This window comes from Taudactylus pleione, unplaced genomic scaffold, assembly GCF_031769625.1.
Source record: "Taudactylus pleione unplaced genomic scaffold, aTauple2 ptg000386l, whole genome shotgun sequence".
Taxonomy (NCBI): Eukaryota; Metazoa; Chordata; class Amphibia; order Anura; family Myobatrachidae; genus Taudactylus; species Taudactylus pleione.
Window position 1 is genome coordinate 10,420,471 of NW_028284787.1, and position 20,407 is coordinate 10,440,877.

At 37.9% G+C, this 20,407-nt stretch overlaps 1 protein-coding gene across 3 annotated transcripts in view; it reads left to right on the plus strand.

The window, feature by feature from the left end:
• TNS3 (tensin 3) overlaps positions 1–17,516 on the plus strand; it is a 255,650-nt gene extending 238,134 nt beyond the window's left edge. For all 3 annotated transcript variants that reach the window (XM_088445714.1, XM_088445715.1, XM_088445716.1), the window contains 8 exons: positions 1,020–1,151; positions 2,184–2,279; positions 2,848–2,925; positions 5,859–5,936; positions 10,280–10,448; positions 11,885–11,953; positions 12,035–12,061; positions 14,449–17,516. In XM_088445714.1, coding sequence (XP_088301840.1) covers positions 1,020–1,151; positions 2,184–2,279; positions 2,848–2,925; positions 5,859–5,936; positions 10,280–10,448; positions 11,885–11,953; positions 12,035–12,061; positions 14,449–14,590 — 791 coding nt within the window. In that variant the 3' untranslated portion in view covers positions 14,591–17,516. The remainder of the gene's footprint in view (positions 1–1,019; positions 1,152–2,183; positions 2,280–2,847; positions 2,926–5,858; positions 5,937–10,279; positions 10,449–11,884; positions 11,954–12,034; positions 12,062–14,448) is intronic.
• The last annotated feature ends 2,891 nt before the right edge of the window (positions 17,517–20,407 follow it).

Consider the following 20,407-nt stretch of genomic DNA (forward strand, 5'->3'; position numbering starts at 1 on the left):
TGTGCCTCACCTAGTCTCTGGTAACATCCTTTCACTTCCATCTACATACTGTCTTCTGCTGTGCCACTACTCACCGATGAAGCTCCAGACCATGCCCAATCAATTCATCCCCAAACCCTTCAAATTTTCAAATAATCTATGAAAACCAACCCTGTAAAGGCTATCCCAACCCTTATTAATCACACCGGTAGACTCTTAACAAATACCCTTATCTATAGCATGAGACACACGCGCTTGTCTTGTTTCTAGCTTGTACTATATGTGCTTGTTTTTTCCCCACTGTCAGGCACTGTGGTCCTTTTACAAACAACAATAATATATATTTTTTTATTGGAATGCTTGTTTAATGCAAATCCATGGTAATGTAGCTTTCCCTATATATTCCATTACACAACCCACTCACTTTTGTGTAGTTTGTGTACCAGATACCTATGATGTATATATATTATACTAGATGTTGCAGGCTACTTCTCCCACGATGAAATTGCTTCTGCCAAAAAATGTTTTATTTGAGGTGTACTAGTTGTATTGCTTTGCATAAGGGCCCTGTAATGGGAGTGGTCTATGTGACCAACAGCGCTATATAGACTAGTGCCAGCAGCTCCTACACCCACCACTCACACCAATGTCACTGTGTGCCCTATGTACAGGCAGCTACAGTATGTAGCCTATCCTATTCAAGTGAATGTCTATTTCTTGCATTGATGATGTCAATAAATGTAGTTTTTTGTTATTGTTCAGCTTTAGCTTGCTGTATCGAGATGAAACAAAGTGCAGGTTATTTCTAGGAGATTCCACTACAAATGATGCAGTTTTCATGAAAATCGGTTCAGTAGTTTTTGCACCAACCTGGAACAAACAGACAGACACAATGTTCATTATTATATTAGTATAGAATAGATTATAGTGCTATTTTCTTTGTATTCGGCAAGTTATTGTAACATCCTATTGGCCTACGGTATATTTTATGTTTTCATTGTCATTATTTCAATTTGTATTATTTCCCTTTTTTTATACAGCTATTGCAGTTCTTAAGGACAAAGAGCCCGGATCCTTTATTGTCAGGGATAGCCATTCCTTCAGGGGAGCCTATGGGTTAGCCATGAAGGTTGCTACGCCACCTCCATCTGTGATACAGCTAAACAAAAAAGGTACGAGAGTGGTTTATCACTACAATAAGTGTTGCTCTAGGTGGTAGGTTGTGTAGTAAATTGTATACAGTATTAGACACTTTAGATTTAATTATTTATTAACATTCTTATATAGCGCCACCATATTCCCTTGCTCTTTACAACTGATGAACAAATCCATAATAAAACAAGTCTGGGTAATAACTATGAAAGAGGTAAGAGGGTTCTGCTAGCAAGCTATTGGATCTTTACGATCTCCATGAGTAACTTTGTAAAGTTGATCGTACACACTTCAGAACTAATAATAATGGCCAGTCACTAGAAATGGGTTGAGTGAAAATAATATTCTTGTCTCTTATACTATTTTTTTTTTCCCTTAAAGTATGCCCCCGACGAATATTAATATTGTAACTACTGGGTTAGCAGGGTAGACACTGCTACGGAGCCTGGCAACTACAGAGGTGCATTCTGGCACTTTATCTGTCAGGCCCTGTTTTACTGCCAGCCATGCTGCTATGAGTCCTCTCTGTCATCTCTGAATGCTGCAGCAGGAAGTGTAATGAGCTCCATGCCGTGTGACCACAGATGCTGCAGAAGATTTGAAGCCTGATTTCCAGGCCTGCTCTGTGTGGAAATGGTCTCTGGTGTTCCTCTCGGCAGGAAGTGCATATCTTTGCCAAGAGGAGGCAGATGGTCAGAAGGGAAGGGATTGATAATGAATATAATCATATGTATCCTTCCCTAGAAACTTTGGAGGCCCCGTAGAGATCAGAATCGCACTCAAACAAGTGTTTACTAAAATTCATAATGGCCATTATCTTTGTCTGGGATTCATACACAGCCAGTAATTAAAAAGAGATGTGGCTATGAGAGATCTCTGAAGTGTGCTAGTTCTACTCATGTTTTCTGGTACATATGGCAGCTCTAATCAATTTATATAGCCTAGTGGCAATGGTGTTTTAGTTCCCTTTAAATAAAAATCCACTTTGTTAGTAGCAACAGCACATGATAAACCACTACTGTAAAATTCCTATTTATACTCTTCCTTTTCAGCTGGAGATTTGACAAATGAACTTGTTCGACACTTCTTAATTGAATGTGTTCAAAAAGGTGTCCGCCTGAAGGGATGTCCAAATGAACCATATTTTGGTAAATATTTTTGCCTGAACAATGTAGAAAGCATGATTGTGTGTGTGTCCTTTCTTTTGCCCATAAAAAAAATGTATTTGTAATGAACGATGGCAATATATAACCACTTGTAATCCGTCATAATAAATATTATTAGAAAATATTAACAATTATGTTGATTTAGGTATAAAACATAAACACAGTAGAAACAATTAACGTTTAAGAAAGGTACGCTGATATGAGATTTTGTTTTTTAGTATGAATGCAAATATAAGCTTCGTTCATCCTATCCTCTGCCTATATGTTTTTTGTTTTTATCAAGTTTGCTAAGATTGTGCATTCTGCTTGGAAAATCATGGAGTTCTAAAAATGCGTGAGAGTCAGACAATACCTAAGGAATTATCTGAGAATCGTCAGTTGGGGAAACCAATAGCTAAGCAATAACTTCACGTTTAGCTTTATTTACAGGAAAAATATTCCATGTACACTGGGAATGTATATTGAATCTTTGTTATTTTAATGTTATGTAATTTTCAGTATTGATGTGGTACTGAAATCTTATCTCTAATTTGTTTCCTTTTAACTGCAGGGAGTTTAACAGCTTTGGTTTATCAACATTCCATTACACCGCTGGCACTACCTTGTAAATTACTCATCCCTGACAAAGGTATGTATAGAAAAGTGTTTTTTTTTTTTTTTTTAAATAAAGCATTCTATGGGAGCTTGTTTTTCAATCCAGTAACTTTTGGAAAGCTCAAGAATATGTGTTCAGAGCAAGTGCAACCTTTTTCCAAAGGAAAAAGGTTGATACTATCCATAAAATGTTTCTTTATTTGTATTATTATTAAGAAACAAATGTGAAATTACAGTGTGTGTGTATGTATTTCTGTGAAACATTGAGTTTGTGAACAGAGGATGTGTTGCAAATAGGTTTAACTGCTGTCATTAGCAGATGGTGTCACAAATTGTACAGGATATTAAATAAATTTTCAGTTTATCTCTCAGTACATTATATAAATGTTATGGAAATATCATTTCAGCAATATATTATTAAATATTAAGTCTTTTGTAATGTTTGGATGAATTGGTTGCATCGCATTGCCTTTCCAACACCATCATGGTATCTTCTGTGATTAATGTACTGTATATATAATCCGCCACCCGCAGACAGCTTAGCATTGTGGGAGTGTCTTCCCATTGGAAACACTCCCCAGCTAATCACAGTCGGACAGGCAGTCCCAGAGGAAGGTGCTTTCTCCCTGAGATTTCCAGTCTGGACTGCAATTAGCAGACAGAGCGCTTCCAATGGGAAGCCATACCCCTCCTATAATGGCAGCACTATCTGGCTTCTAGGGGCTGCAGCTGATGCAGTCCCTAGAAGCCTGTTTGTTAATTTGTGGGCATGTGCTGGATTGCGATCCCGCGCATATGCACATTTTAGACTGGTGGACCCTCCCGGGACTTATAGGTAAGAGCTGCCGCTGTACTATGTTTCATCGCCCCCTTTTCAGGAATAAGTTCTTGCCTTCTCTAACATATTTTGCCACCACATTAGTATGCAGACATTTCACAGAATCTCATCTTGTGGCAGGTTCATGTCATAGCTGAAAGTCATGATCTGGATACACACATATTGGGCTACTCTCTCAGAATGTCTGGGAGGCTTGTGAATTTTGGGGAGTTCCCACAGACTCTTGTGAGACCAGGGCACTGCCGCAGGCAACAGGACTCACGTTATTATAGCTTCACCACCAAATGCACGATCGCAAGTAACTGATCCCAGGCTGAGAGTGGGCCATGATGCTGTGAATTGCATCACCACATTCCTTGCACTTGCCACTTGGATTTGGAATTCTTGTATGGGAGCCCCCAAAGTGGGCATGTATGGTCATACAGTACCTTCTTCTTTGCCTACATGCAAGCCTCAGACATGCTTTCTGCTACCTAAGCCTGCTTCTAAAGTGCTGTGAGTGTAGGAAGGAGAGCGTTTACTGGACGGACTTCCTCTATTGTAGGGAAGGAGTGGTACTTTGTGAGCAGTACATGCTGTCTGTACTGGGAATCAGAGCATGGCTGACAGCTTTGGCATAGACCCACATCAGTAGGTTGTTTTATGGGCCAGCATCCTACTGAGTCTGAAAGAGGAAGGAAACACATATTCCTGAATATATGGGGAAATTATATACACACAAGAGTATATGGGGATGAAATAATAGATTAGAATCTCCTTTTATTACAATAACAGATTTTAAATGTTTCATGATGCAAAATACATAATGTATGGATGAATACTGTACATAAGGCTATACTCCACCATGACCTTATTTGTCAATAAAATGTGTACTTCTCCAGAGACCAATTACAATCAAAATCATTATTTTAAGTTTTCCATTGTCATGAATGGGTTTTAATTGAGATATATGAAATGCACATTGTCTAGCCCTATGTACATACGCCGTCTGTGAGTAACCTAAGCATGCAAGACAAGTGTTGATAGGGTCAGACAAAGCAAAAACACCGTCTTCCTTGTTCAAACCAATTCCTCTGTCACATAACAACAGGAGGTGTGCTGGTTTGTCACTATTGCATCTACTTACTGGTGTTTTGTCCAAGAATAATCCTTTAATAATGGGTTAATTAAATTGTACAGCATAAGTAGATAATTTTATACACATATTGGAGGCTGTCTTCAACCTTGCCAACCCATCTCACTATTTTACTGACCATTTAATAAAAATCTAGACACAATATTTATATGCCATGTCATTGTCTAAATATATACACATAAAATGTATATTACTGACTGTGTGTGCATGGTTTGGTAACCTTCCTTAAATATTCATTTGGATATAGGATTAGCAACTCTATTCTTTAGTATACTTAGGTTACTGCATATGCTAAAACTGCCACTTCTAGAAGATAAGAACCAAGCAGCCAGAATTTCCTGTGTTGACTCTTATGTAGTTTCGTCCTGTCATCGCTGTTTGCAATTGTGCTTGTCCTTGCAACACAGTTGAAGTATAATTCCTAAATAACATATTTATATCATTAGTGATGTAGGCAAACATCTGGAAGAATTAGGTCCTCTTTCTACCGAGAAGTAAAATGTTTTTGCTTGTACTGTAGACTTTCATTCAACACCATCACAGTACTTCTGGATCAGTACAATTTGACATTGATTGTGTGGCTAAATTACTCACTGATAGGATTAGTCAATGGTCATGCTAAGAAACTGTATCATAACATATATAGACACCCTTAGAAACAGTGTTGATTTTTAGTCCTGACTTTGTATAGATAATAAACATTGTTAAAGTACATATAACTTTGTTAGTGGTGATGTAGCGCCCTCTAGGTGTATGAACAGATACTGTATGCCGTGCACATGTGCCAAGGTGAATAGCAGGAAGATCATAACAATGCATTTTTTACCTAGGTGCTTTACTTACCAACTGTTTTTTTTACACTTTTAATTAAATATAATTTTCAATGTACTTTAATATGAGCTCTGGATATTTGCATTGTTTTACAAGTAGCAGTATTTCAAAATTATGTCCTTTTAAAAAGGACCCAATTTAATAATGATCTCTTTACTTTCAGATCCATTGGAAGAGATTGCAGAGACAACTCCACAGACTGCTGCAAACTCTGCTGCAGAATTACTCAAACAAGGAGCAGGTAATTATAATATAATGTGTGTATGTATATAAGAGGTCAATCAGCGGCACTAGGAAACTCCGTAGAAAGGTCCATAGAGACATATATATATAGCAGCACAATGAGAGGCACTCGAACGGACTTGTAAATCAAACAACGGGACACCACTCTGTCCCGTTGTTTGATTTACAAGTCGGTTTGAGTGCCTATCATTGTGCTGCTATCTACTTTTCTTTGGAGTGGAGCTTACTTAGGATTTGGGGAGTGACAACTTTTGTGGAACTTTATATATATATATATATATATATATATATATATATATATAATGTGTATATATGTGTGTGTGTGTGTGTATATATATTTATATAGATAGATAGATAACAGTCACAGTACAGGCACTCACTCCTCTTGGTGAAAATAGTTGTAGGGGGTGCCCACTCAATTACCAGAAAGACTCCGGAATCTGTAGCAATAAGGAGTAGCGGCACTCATCCTTCATTCAAGAAATGTAACGACAAAGCCTATAATGACAGCTTAAGTGTTACTTTTCTTGAATGAAGGATGAGTGCTGCTACGCTTTTTGCCACATTATATATATATATATATATATATATATATATATATATATATATATAAAGTCAGAAATCCACTGCACTCGCCACTCCTAGATTTGGGGTGCAGACCTGCACTCGCCATTCCCAGGACTGGGGTGCAAGTGGCCTGTGACCACATTGCTTAAATAAATAAAAACAGAAAACCCAGCACTCACCATGTTTAAACACTCACAATGATGTATAAATAAGTAAATAAATAATGGGGATTTAGTTCATGGATTGATCAATGCATTTAAGCCCGCAGCCCACACCACGGGACCCCACTTTCTGCAGGTCCTACACTATCCGTCACACTGATGGAAACCTGTTAGCTGCTATCACCTAGTTTAGACTGAAAAAATGTTACCTGGTTTAAAGCTCACCTGCCAGCTAATGGCTTTTAAAGGTAAGGCAGTCACCTGACATAGCTTCTATCACACTACCAAAAAGACAGCTGACACAGGTTAATATAAACGAGTTTGCACATGGGGTGCATGAGAAAGCTACGATCACAAAAGGTTAATAAAAATTAACCGCATAAACAAAGTCAGAAATCCACTGCACTCGCCACCCCTAGATTTGGGGTGCAGACCTGCACTCGCCATTCCCAGGACTGGGGTGCAAGTGGCCTGTGACCACATTGCTTAAATTTACTTATTTATACATCATTGTGAGTGTTTAAACATGGTGAGTGCTGGGTTTTCTGTTTTTATACACACACACACACACACACACACACACACACACACTATAGAGGTACCTGGAATGTGCTAATATAAAACCTTATCTCAATTCTTCTTTCTTTATACCCTTATATTGGTTAATAAACTTATTTAAATAATGAACTGTGTAATGTCATGTGCCTGAAGGGGATGTGGGTAATTTACTGCCGTCCGGAATGCCGGCCGTCGGAATCCCGATGGTGGAAGGCCAACCCGGGACTAAAGAAAGGCGTCAAAATGCTGCAGGGGGGCTGGGTTACGACTAAGACACATTTTCAAGCGAAAAAGATGCTCGGCGAAACCAAGTCGCACAGGACCTGACGCGCCAAGAAGAGCTGTTTTGCGCAATTGCAGCAATAGTATAGGACACATATGACACATCTAGACATGATATATATTTAGTCAATTTATTTTGTAATAAATACACTGAAGTGCCAAAAGTCATGGTATAGATGCCTAGTATCGTGTAGGACCCCCTTTAGCCCGGCGAAGTGCAGCAACTTGATGTTGCATCGATTCCACAGGAAACCTCTGGATAGATATTGGCCTATGCCGTCTGGATAGCTTCCCACAGCTCCCTGATATTTGTAGGTGCAGGATCTTGGGTATGAATGGACCTCTCCACCACATCCTATAAAGGCTCGATTGGGTTCATGTCGGCTACACGTGGTGCCACACCATTCATCAGAAATCTCCTGCTGAAATATTCCATCATTGTGGGGGTATATGAAGTCAATGAAGGGCTGCATGCAATGTACAGTAGCGGTTACGGGTCAATGACATGTTCAGGCAGACTCTTGGATCCAACTCATGCCACATAAACCATTATGGAACCACCACCAGCCTTCACGGTGCTTTGTTGACAACTGTGGTCCATGGCCTCTAGGGGTGTGCATGATAATTCACATCGCCTTGCCATGACCAACCTAGCCGGTGATCAAACTGATTTACGAGATGTCAGATTACAACTGATGTAGGTCTGGGCATTTCTAAGATGTCACAGTACAGTGACGCCACTTACCATTACCTTTACATAATGCTATCACATGACTTTTGTCACTTCAGTGTATGTATGTATTTTTGTTGCTTCAATTTTTGATGTATTCAAATAGCACATATGTTTGTTTAAGCTTCACATCCTGAGACTGTACAGATGCTTTTCTCTTTATCTAAACAATTTCGTTCTCATATACATTGAGAATTAAATGTCAAGCTAAAAGGTCTGTGCAAAATATCCTGCTGACTGCAATCTTTTCACAGAGCTATGGAAAATATACCACCTATATATATCAGGGGGAAAACATTTTATAGATTAATTTTTAACAACTTGTTTTCTCTCTCTTTTTTTATTTTTATTTTAAAACCCATTAGAAATGGGAGACCTTTTAGAATGGTAGGATGGTCCCCTGCATATTATTAGCTCTAATGTCATTTGTTTCTAAGAGCAACTTAGGTTCTAGTGTTCGTGAGATACGATCTACACTCATAAATAGTACATCTACTGTAAAAAGGTCCCAGCAACCACATACCACTACACACAAAACTGCTAGGTAATTCCTGCATATTACATGCAGTGCTCACATTGAAACCTTTGTTGCAGTGATTAGGGGGCAGGATATACTGATTCAGATCCTGTCTATGCCCTGGAACCTTGTCTTGTCCAATAATGTGTGAATAAGTAAAAGGCTGCCCTTTCCCCCTGCTGCCTTTTTATGACTTCTTATATCATATCGGCGTTATTCACAGCCCTGAATAGAAAGGCAGTGGTCAGGCATGATATTTTTTGTATCAACATTTCCCACTTTTTCACTACAAAAGCATTTTGTTGTTGCTACATTTTTGCTACAGTTTTAGTCAGATTCTTTGTCTTAAAGTAACCAAGCAGTAAACAGTACCCTGAGCATGTCTGAGCATGGGACCCTTCAATTTACTCACGGCATTTGTTTTTAAGTAATGTTTCAGCATTTTCAGGAGTAATCACCTGTGCTATGATGTATCCGCAGCATGTAATACAACTTGGGTACACACCTGACAGATTTGTCTAGGACTAGACTAATTTGGACGACCAAAACAATCCTGGTAACGCCAGATGTGGAGGGTACACACTACACAATAATTGCCTCATTTCAAACGATCACCTGGACCTCAAATCGATGAGGTGGCATTTTTAATATGCAGGATCTGGATGATCTTTTAAAATGCACTACAAAATTCCGAATAATGCCTTTCTGTACAGCACACGCTATATCGGGACCCGATCCGACAGGTTTTAGATCGACCGTCTGGCCCTGGTGCTGCGTATACACTACATAATAATCTGTTCTTAGAGACCTAGCCATGTTGGGCCGAGAATCACATACAGATGTGACCTTATATATCTTTGCTGCAGTTGCGCTAAAATGTCCCTCTTGGCGTACCTTGTCCCATAAGGCTCTGCTAGCGCCAGGTGTCTTTTTTGCCGAACATACATCTAAGTCGCAATGTAATGTGACTAGGATGCACCAGCTGACTGTACTGATTAATTTGTTATGTGACACTTGTATATCTGTGTGCGACTGAGTCTCTGGATCTGTATACACAGTGCTAAAATTTAATGGCCACAGCTTTTTTCATTCCAAGTTCCGTTGTGGTTCCTCTACAGACTCAGGTGCACACAGATATACAAGTGTCACACACGAAATTAATCAGCACAGCCTGCTGGCACGTCCTAGTTGCATCGCATTGTGACTAAGGCACATTTCTGGCACAAAAAAAAAAGACGCCCGCCGCTAGCAGAGTAGCACGGACGGCTCACTCACACCAGGCAAGTCTCGCTGCGTGGCGTATTGAGGCTAGGTGTATGAGGACACATCTGTAGTATGTACCAAGCTCTACTGTATCAAACCAACGTTTAATTAAAGCATAAGCATTTTTTTACTTTTTTGTTTATCCTGAAAGATTAAGTTAGAGTGCTTTTACCAGTTATCAGTAGTATTGGTAATAGCTTCTGCATTTTTTTTTAGAATTTCTGAACTGGTTGATAATTTTTTGTTCCATTTATCACTTCCAGCATGCAATGTTTGGTATCTGAATTCGGTGGAACTGGAGTCCCTTACAGGATATCAAGCAGTGCAGAAAGCACTGAGTATAACCCAAGGACAGGATCCACTGCCAATCTCCACTGTAGTGCACTTCAAGGTGTCTGCTCAAGGAATCACTCTAACAGACAATCAACGGAAGTAAGAAAATGACTACCTAGCCTTTATGGTTTATATTTGCATATACAAAAAAGTACCATGCATCTTGGATTACAAAACTAGCAGTGTGCAGCGACAAGTACATCTTTGCTAAAATCATTTTATTAATCATATAAGTAGCTTAAATGCTTGTAGGAAATTTGTTTCAAGTATTAGAAAGAGTTTATATTGTATGTAAAGTTATTTTCCTGATATATGATGTAGGATCAGGGATAGGTGGTTTTATATTACTTTTGTCTCAGTAGTAGTTTTTGTTTGTAACCATATTTAGCTATTTCCATTTCTGTCTCTCTATGGGGAGATATATCATACCTAGGAGAGAGCTAAAGTGCCAACCAATTAGCTTGTAACTGTCATTTTTCAAACACACTCTATCTTTGAGTATGTGGAAATCTGCATAGCCCGCAGTACCGTCAGCACACCCTCATTACATTTAGCCAACATGTAAACACCCAGTTACATCCCTTCTACCACAAGTAGAGATGGAACTGAGTTTTGTAAGACTGTATCTGCTGGAGATTCGTGAGCAGTACTACGGAGCATTTGCAGTACACAAACACCCAAGTTCCGCCCTTCAAACCAATTTGTGGTTAACCCTGAATTAGCGTCAAAGTGATCATTGAGTGTAATTCTCTGGCTAGAAATAAGATCTGAATCAGACATTTTCATCCATTTGGGTTGAAGCTGGCCATCCTCCTCCCACATGTGATCAGTACTGATGCTGAATGGCAGGTTCTCAGCCATTCTGTCTTCCCATGTGTGTAATCAAATTGGAAAGTGAACCTATTGCATACATTGGCATGATACAACCACAGCTTGGCCGAATTATAAAATCACATATTTACCACAAATAAGTCTTTCTTAACTTTTTAATTAAATCTATAGTACTAGTTAATCTATTCTAGTAACTAACTTGTGTTTATAAATATACATTATTATAGGAGTACTCTATGTAAAAGTCCCTCTCTCCCACTTCTACAGTGAGTTCGGAAATTCCCTCCACAGTGACTGTGTGCTAAGTGTGTGACAGACAGTGGTGGCTCCAGAGGTGGGGCTGCAACACAGTCCAAAAATCAAATAGGGGAGCCACACCAACTGCAACCCCAAATGGTGCCAAACATTGCCGGCCAGGACTCACTTGCAGTTGGAGTGGCTCCCCTGTTTGAATTTTGGACAGTCACACACTTGGCACACTGTCTCTGCGGAGAACTTTCTGAACTCCCTGTATTTGAGCTGCTTCAGGCTGTGATTGTGAATTGTGGCAGAGGAGGTCCATTGAGTGTGCTTCTCCAAGTCCACAGTACTAGAATTGTCTTCTATGGCACAACTTAATTACAACATCTATCTAATGCTAAAATATAACACAGCACTGTATACATTTATTATGATTTTTTTTTATCTCCCCTACGTGCTCAAAGATTATTCTTCAGAAGACACTATCCAGTAAACACTGTGATATTCTGTGCCCTGGATCCACAAGACAGAAAGTAAGAAATGTTTTAGATAATTTAGACATTATTTATGAATAATTAAATTTGTATCTAATTTGTATTTTTTTTGTCATTTAGGTGGGCAAAAGATGGACTTTCAGCAAAGTAAGTAAGATGTGCATGAAGTTAGTTGTACAAATTAACTAGATGTGTTAAATAATTTGTTGTAACCATCAATGATATTTGCATACACTTATGTAGCTGTATCACAAATTATTGTTGCCGGTGTATCTCCTTCACTGTCATTATAAGCATTCACACATGGAGTTTAGTATACATAAAAAAAATACTTCCATGATATTAGCCTTCTGTTAAATATGATAAGCCCTTGCATGTATATCCCTAATGGTGACAAGTGCCTAGGGGCACCACTTTCTGGAAGCGGAGACTTGACAGGCTGTTGGCCTGATGGGGCAACCCAGGGGCCTGGTGATTCCTTTTTTATTTTGGTCATTAGGCAGATCCAAACTTTCAGCTGTAGTGTGTTGTCGTTGTTGTCATTTGTGAGAACAGTATGTTAACAGAAGCACATGACGGTACAATGCATGGGAACTGTCACCTGAGAACTAGCTGAGTGTGTGATAGGCGGACCACTGTCCAGCCGACACCTTCCATACGGTGGCATCATCAGGCTGTTTATTCATGTGCACCACAACAGCAAGTGTTTCACCTTCCAGGCTGGAAAATGTTAAGTCACATGAAATTAATAATATTGGGGGATGGCCAATAATGTTGTACCTAGGGGTGGCCTGCGCTAAATCCTGTGTACACTACCCACCATTTATTCCTTTGGCAGCTTGTTTCCCCACTAGCAATCTCCAAGTGCTCTTGCAAACTTCATATCCAAAGCTATTACAGTTACTGCTAGGATACCGTCCTTGTGATTAATTAGGGATAGACATGTGGTTTCCACATTTTGCTGGTGAGTGGCAAGTAGGATAATCCTAAACTGGTATTTTAGACCTTAGCTATGGTCTGACTCTATTCACTGTACAACAACATTGATAAAGTGTGAAAAAGAAAATAATTTGGCATGTTAAGGAAATCACAGTTGGGTGAGCCAAGAGCAGAACTACAATTTGTTTGTCTGGAATGGATAGGGTGGAGAAGAGAGACTGGGCATGAGACAAGCTAGGGAATTATTTTCATTGGAGGGTCAGATAAAATATTGAGAATTGAAAGAACAAGTCAGAAGAGGAATTACTAGGCATGGAGGAGCAAGTATTAGAAGTTGTATAACATAGAGCTTATGTTGGCTGTGTGTGGGGTGTGTGTTGTGATTGGTGTACTTGTGTGTTTGGAGGTATATTTTGTGGTTCGATCGGTTGCATATTTTTCTTACGGAGAAGGGTATGTCCTAACGAGCTGTAGACCCTGGACTAATACTTTACGTTAGTATTGATTACATAGTCTTTATATTATTTTTTTGTACTGCTTGCTCTAAACTGTAATACTAATTGATTTATGTACAAGAACTACTAGTATCAATTGTGTATGTGTTTGTATGTATCTATATATTGGGGGAAAGAAGTTCTTCTGGAAAAAAAACGCTCACCAAAGATTTACCCAACACATAGGGTCCAATGGCCACAAGTTAGTATAAATACCAATGGTTTATTCTTTAAAATTAAACCTGATAAAAGATGCTTACATCCTACAAAACAATGTCAATCAATAATGAGTTATAGATGTGGCAACCCACCAACACCCTTAGGTTGTGAGCTCAATGGCATGATCCTCTCAGATGGCGACGAAGTATGACACCCTTAACACAATCCTACGCGTTTTGTCCTTTGCAGATTAATTCTTCAGGGGTATTATCAAACAAATAATCATATAGTGCTGTTAGGCAGTAACTATTAGCTCATTCCACTGGGAATAATAAGTGTAGTCCATCTTAAATAGCTCAATAAATGGTTCTAACAAACGCATCCACCTTCTATTTGTAGAAATAGAAGGTGGATGCATTTGTTAGAACATTTATTGGACTATTTAAGCTGGACTACACTTATTAATCCCAGTGGGATGAGCTAACAGTTATTGCCTGATATCACTATATGATTATTTCTTCTGATAATACCGCTGAAGAAGTCCTCTGTGAAGACCGAAATGCATAGGGTTGTGTTAACGGTATCACATCTAGTCACCATTTGCGAGGACCCTGCCATCGAGCTCACACCCTAAGGGTGTTGGTGGGATGCCAAGGCTGTATAACTCCACACTTTTCAAATGACAGGTGAAGAATAGTTATATTAACAGACTAACTCTCTGTTTCAGCTGTATAAGGATTTTGAGACAACAAAAAACCTAAAAAATACAGATAATTTAAAAACAAACATGTTATAAATTTAGTTGTATTACTTTTTGAAATGCACATAAATCACCTTGGCAGCATACATTTTGTATATGTAATTTTTCAATTAAAATGTTGCACTGTTTTTATTTATTCTTTTTTTTTATTTTTTGTTATATTTATGTATTTCTTTTTGCAGAGTCTTTGGCTTTGTTGCCAGGAGGGGCAATGGCAATGACAACGTCTGTCACCTGTTTGCTGAACATGATCCAGAGCAACCAGCAAGTGCCATTGTTAACTTTGTGTCTAAGGTCATGATTGGTTCTCAGAAAAAAATGTAGAGCTGCTTCTTGAAAAGTTACTTACATTTTGAACTCTTGTTTAAACATGATGAACCACTCACATTTTACTTTTCATAATCCCAAGAACAAAAAAGTTCATATATGGAAATAAAAATATTTACAAGACTGTAAGAATAAGTAGAAAAGGGAAATTATTTTACAATTACACACACATATATATATATATATATATATATATATATATATATATATAATTATATATATATATAAGGTGAACGAGAACACAACATACATTGTTTAAGTGCTTTGAACCATGCTGAAGTTCAATATTAGGGTTTTCTATATATATTTTTTTTAAGAAGAAAACTGTTTAAGACATTTGTAGATCTCCTAAATCTTATACATGTAAAGAACAGTTTAACATATGCAAAGTTATTTTTATTCTTAAACATTCCTAAGGTGTGTTGTCAATAGTTCACATACAAACTCCTTTAGTGACTTCATTATGCTTCAAATGTACTTATTGGTATTAAATCTGGTTATAGAAACTAATTAAAGTTAAAAAGCAACTATTCTAAAACAACCCTGCTTTTTGTAGATTACACCAAATGTTTATGCAAGTATTTTGAAAATGGTATGTGTAAGTGATTTTTGACAGAGCTGAGAATTGACTATAACCAGTATTGGTTCGGTGGTTAAAGAAAGTTAACAGATTTTGAAGGTATATTGTAAGTGAAACACTGCAGGGAGTGGCAGGTGGTATTAAATTAATGATTGAGAAGAGGAATAGTTTCTTGTGATGATTGAGGATTTTTTTAATCGGAGAGTAAATCTTATAAAAGGGTTTTTCCTGGAGAGGAAATTCTAAAGGTAGCCAAGTATGTTCTATGATGAAACTACCACAAATAAAAGAGATTGTTTGACTTTACATGGTCTGGAAAGTGCTTAGAATGTATTTTTAAATGTAGGAAAGCTGTGAATTTCTTTAGCTAGGGACAAAAATCTACCAATAATGATCCTACCATACTTTTTTTTTTAACATCAAAAGCTACGAAACGATGATCAGTGGTGCGTCGCTAGGATAACATTTTCTGCAAATGCATGGTAGACGGAAAAGACTATATTTTATAATATAGTTAGATAAACGCAGATCATTCTAAAAATGACACATACATCCATATTTCTTTTAGACCTTTCTGCATTTAGTTTCAAAACATTTTCCAATAGTAGTTGTACACTTACCCGTTAAGGTGATAAAACAATAAACTGCAAATATTGGAAGCTGCATCATTAACTTCCATCCAAAAGAGCTACATAAGGCGCACATCCACATGCCGATAATACTGAGCGATTGCACGATTACAACATCGTAATCGTGCAATCGCTTAGTAATCGTGCACAAATTGTGCACTTTTATGTCGGAAACTACCAGCGATGCATGCTCCCGCTGGTCGTTTCCGACATCAATGATCGGCCGAACATGCTGGACAACCTGACGATAACGTCAGGTTGAGCATGGTATGGGATGATTGATGTGCCTACACTGAACAACTGCTCGTTCAGTGTAGGCACAGCACAGACTGTGAAACGACTGCACGATTACAATGTTTTTTAGTCTGCTAGTGGATGTGTCCCAATAGGATGAAAATGATCACTAGACAGGTTGTTTGTATATTGGGTAAACAGTGTCGTTTTTCTTCCTCTGGTTTGTTTAGTTTTTCATTTCATTTTGTATATTCAGGATTACAGCCCAGTATATGAAACCATTATAGCAAGCAACCATTTTTATTTGTAAATTAATCGGAACACTTGCTTTGCATTTATTTTTCCTATTTGTCTTTTACCATGTATACAAAGAAAAGCTAGTAAAATTTTAATGTTGTGTAAAATGTGAATGTATTTTCATAGTTTTTGTTTCATTTGTTATGATGCTGGCTTTTTTGTTTAACTTTAAAAATTATAATCTCTCTTTGCACAATACACTAAATAAGGGTATTATAAAGTAACAATGCATTTCATTAAAATTCTACAAATACATCTAAGGATATTAATTATAAAGTGTATGTTATATAACTTTAAACAGTTGATTGAACTTGTTTCATAAGGACTGATTTTATTTCAGACACAATCATAACTATCATTAAGTGTTTTTCTTTGTTTGATTTATTATTCTTTCCTTTTATTTTGCTTGTTCTTTACTGATTTGTAGCACATACTGTATATGAGCTATCTTAAGTTGCACAAAATATTATTTAAATGTTCCCCTCTCTACTTTGGATATACAGTATTGTAATTATTTTGATTTAGTGTTGATATGAAGTTTTTAATTATTATTTTGTAATAATCAATTGCCAGTCTAACTATATTGGATTTGTTAATCTTGGGCTTTTTATGGACCAACCTGAAGTCAATTAACTTTTTAAAAAAAACTTTTGACACGCTTTTGTAGTGTATGCATTATTTTAATGGTATATTACCATGTAATTTTGATATGAAATATTTTAATGCTGCACAGAAGTAGCTGTAGTTGATAAATGTGAATATGGATTAATTTACAATTTTCAGACTTTAATATTTCAGCACTTCATTTAATAGTTTTGGTTAGATTTTATACAGGTACTGTGATGCTTTTACACAGAGTATGATTAAATAAAATATATTCCATGAATCATGTTTTTTTCCTTTTTATTATCTGTTCTGCTATTACAGTGTTAATACCTACAAATGCAAATATGCTAAAAAGCCATGTTTAAATAAAATGCCAGTGTATTTATCACCCCTATGTAATTTCATTTATTACTTTCTAGTTCTATTCATTTTTCCTCTGTAAAAAATGTATTCACTATGTAAAAATGAATGCTTTTCACATCATTTGTATAGTCCTTTACTTCGGCATTGAAATATCGACTTTATTTAGATTATAATAAAATGTGAATTAAATACAGTGTCATTAAATTCTTTCTAAATTGATTACCTGTCTAAACACTTTGCTTAACATTTAACTTTAATCTATAACTTTCAAAACATTGAGTGATTTTTCATGTAAATAAATATTTCTATATTGTGGATTTATGAGAATTGAAGATATGTGATAAAGGTCTGACCATAGTTAATGAAAGAAGCCTCTTTGTCTGAAATTATTTATTTATATAGTGCCAATATATTGTGCTCTACTTTACATAAAATGTTTAATTCACAAAGTAGTGAATTTACTGGTGCACTTCTGTATAGCACGTAAGGGTTTTTTATTTTTATATATATATATATATATATATATATATATATATGTCACTATACGGGGGTACATAAATACTATCCAACTGCCCTAACCAGTGGGGAGTGTACCCGGAGCTAACTGGCGCTGACACCTGCTCCAGTATCGTGGAACTGGAAAAGTATTTTCAAACCCAGGCATATATCGGAATAAAGAATATCAAATATTTTTCTTTAATTCCGAACTAGCGTTATAGCTAGGCTTACCATACTTACTATCTCTTTAAACCGGGACAATCATGAATTACACAGGTTCCATGGCTGGCTGACCTCAAGTCTGCATTTTAATGGTTTTAATCAGCCTTAAGGCACACATCCACTAGACCAGTGGTCGGGGAACGGGTAAATTACCCCACATGGGGTAAAAATGAAACTCCTAGGAGTAATGGACGACAGCCGGACATGCATATGAATATAGAATAATTCATATGCATGCCCGGCTGTGCCACAGGGAGGCTCTAAGCGGGACGCCCGCTGAGATGTTATTACCAGCGAGCGTCCGGCTCCTTCCCTGCAGCGCCACGTTAGCCGGAGGCTGGAGTTCTCTTCTGAACTCCAGCTTCCGGCTCTCTCCATGCGCCCTATGGGAGAGACGTCATGACGTCTTTCCCATAGTTACGAGGAGCAGCCGGGCGGACAGGACGGCGGCAGATGCAGGAGCGGGGATTAAGGTAAGTGGGTTTTTTTGTACAAGTGGCACTACAGGGGCATTATATGGGGGCACTACTACAGGGGCATAACTATGGGGGCATTGTATGGGGGCATTACTATGGGGGCACTACTACAGGGGCATTATATGGGGGCACTACTATATGATTTCCTTTCAAATCAAGGGGGTAACGGCGTATCTAAATTGGGGTAGAAGGTAAAAAAGTTCCCTGACCCCTGCACTAGACTATTAAATTGAGCGATTGAACAATATCGTTATCATTCAATAATTGTTTGAAAATCGTTTTCAGATCATTTTTAGAAAAGTCGTAACGACCAGCCATGCGTGCTCCCGCTGGTCGTTTAGACGTCTATCATCATACAAATATGTTGTACAACCTGACGATAGCGTCAGGTTCAACATGTTTGCAGATGACTGAAGTGCCTTCACTGAACGACTGCTCGTTCAGTGTAGGCACATCACAGACTGACAAATGACTGCACGATTACAATGTCTTCATCGTGCAGTTGTTTTGAGGTCTTTTAGTGGATGTGTGCCTTAAGAACCTGTGTAATTAATGAGTGTCCTGGTTTATAGGCTAATAGCCTCATTTATCAACGAGTTTATCACTCAAAACTAGTGATAAATATCACTTTTTATGATAAATGGTGCTCCAGCCAATCAGCTCCCAACTGTCATTTTTTAACAGTTGACAGTTGGGAGCTGATTGGCTGAGCACCATTTATCATAAAAAGTGATATTTATCACTAGTTTTGAGTGATAAACTCGTTGATAAATGAGGCTTATAGTATGGTAAGCCTAGTTATAGCACTCCAGTATATTGCTGGGAACTGAGTAAGTCCCACGAGACTTGGCACAAAAGGTCAGAGAGGCATGTGCTGAGCTCTGATTGGTGGAGCTCATCACATTGTTTTCAGCAGCCTCATGGGAGGGATTCATCAGAGGGAGGCAGTGTCTGTTGTTGGGTTTGTGTAACCTTTGCTTGAATGCTGAGGGCTGTGATTTTTTGGAAGGGTGGAGCCTCCTGTAATTAATGGAAGCAGTAAGGTATTCACTATGTATGTAACATGTCTGACTTAATAGAGGATAAAATTGAGTTTGCATATTCGTTTATTTTTTGCCATATTTGCCAACTCACAATACATACTACTTACACCTCCTTATAGTACTAGGACCAGACAAAACCAACCTAAATGTGCAGATATTTATGTATATCCTACTGAAATCAGTTTTTCTGTTGTTGGTTTTTGGTCATTATAAGGTGAAGTCTGAGCATGTCTTCCTCTTCTGGGTGTAACCAGCCCAACATAGTGTGTGTAGTGGTGTCTGATAATGATTCCCATGTGTGGCATGAATGCAATGTGTACTGCACCTATTGTGCTAATACTTAATGCATTATACTTGTTGCATGAATTGCTGGATTGGAGGGATTGGGGATACGTATATATCTGTATTTGGGTGGAGTCTGACGCAGTCACTATATGTGTGTGTTCATGTCTGTACATAGGGCGGCCAAATTGTGCAAAGTTTACGGTGTTTGATTATTATTATTATTTTTATTCATCCTTGAATTTTTCTTGTTTTTACCTTCAGAGTATTTGCAGTGGTGTGTGCGTGTGTATAGTACAGGGAATAGCAAGGTGCATACACTGTGCTCCATTCTATTAGGTATGAATAGGGTCCTGTGAGCCGTTCTCACAGCAAAATCGCACTGCAAATTCCATTTGCAATCCAAACTTTTATTGATTTTTCAGAGTGCACCCCCCGGAGCAGGTGAAAATTTAGGGAAAATCTTTATTTTAAGATACAAATGTTGAGACACAGGGCCTGATTCAGTGTCACTGCTGAATGCAGATTCCCGACTATCGGGAATCTGCGCATGCGCAGGACCCATTCTGCGAGTGTGCAGAATG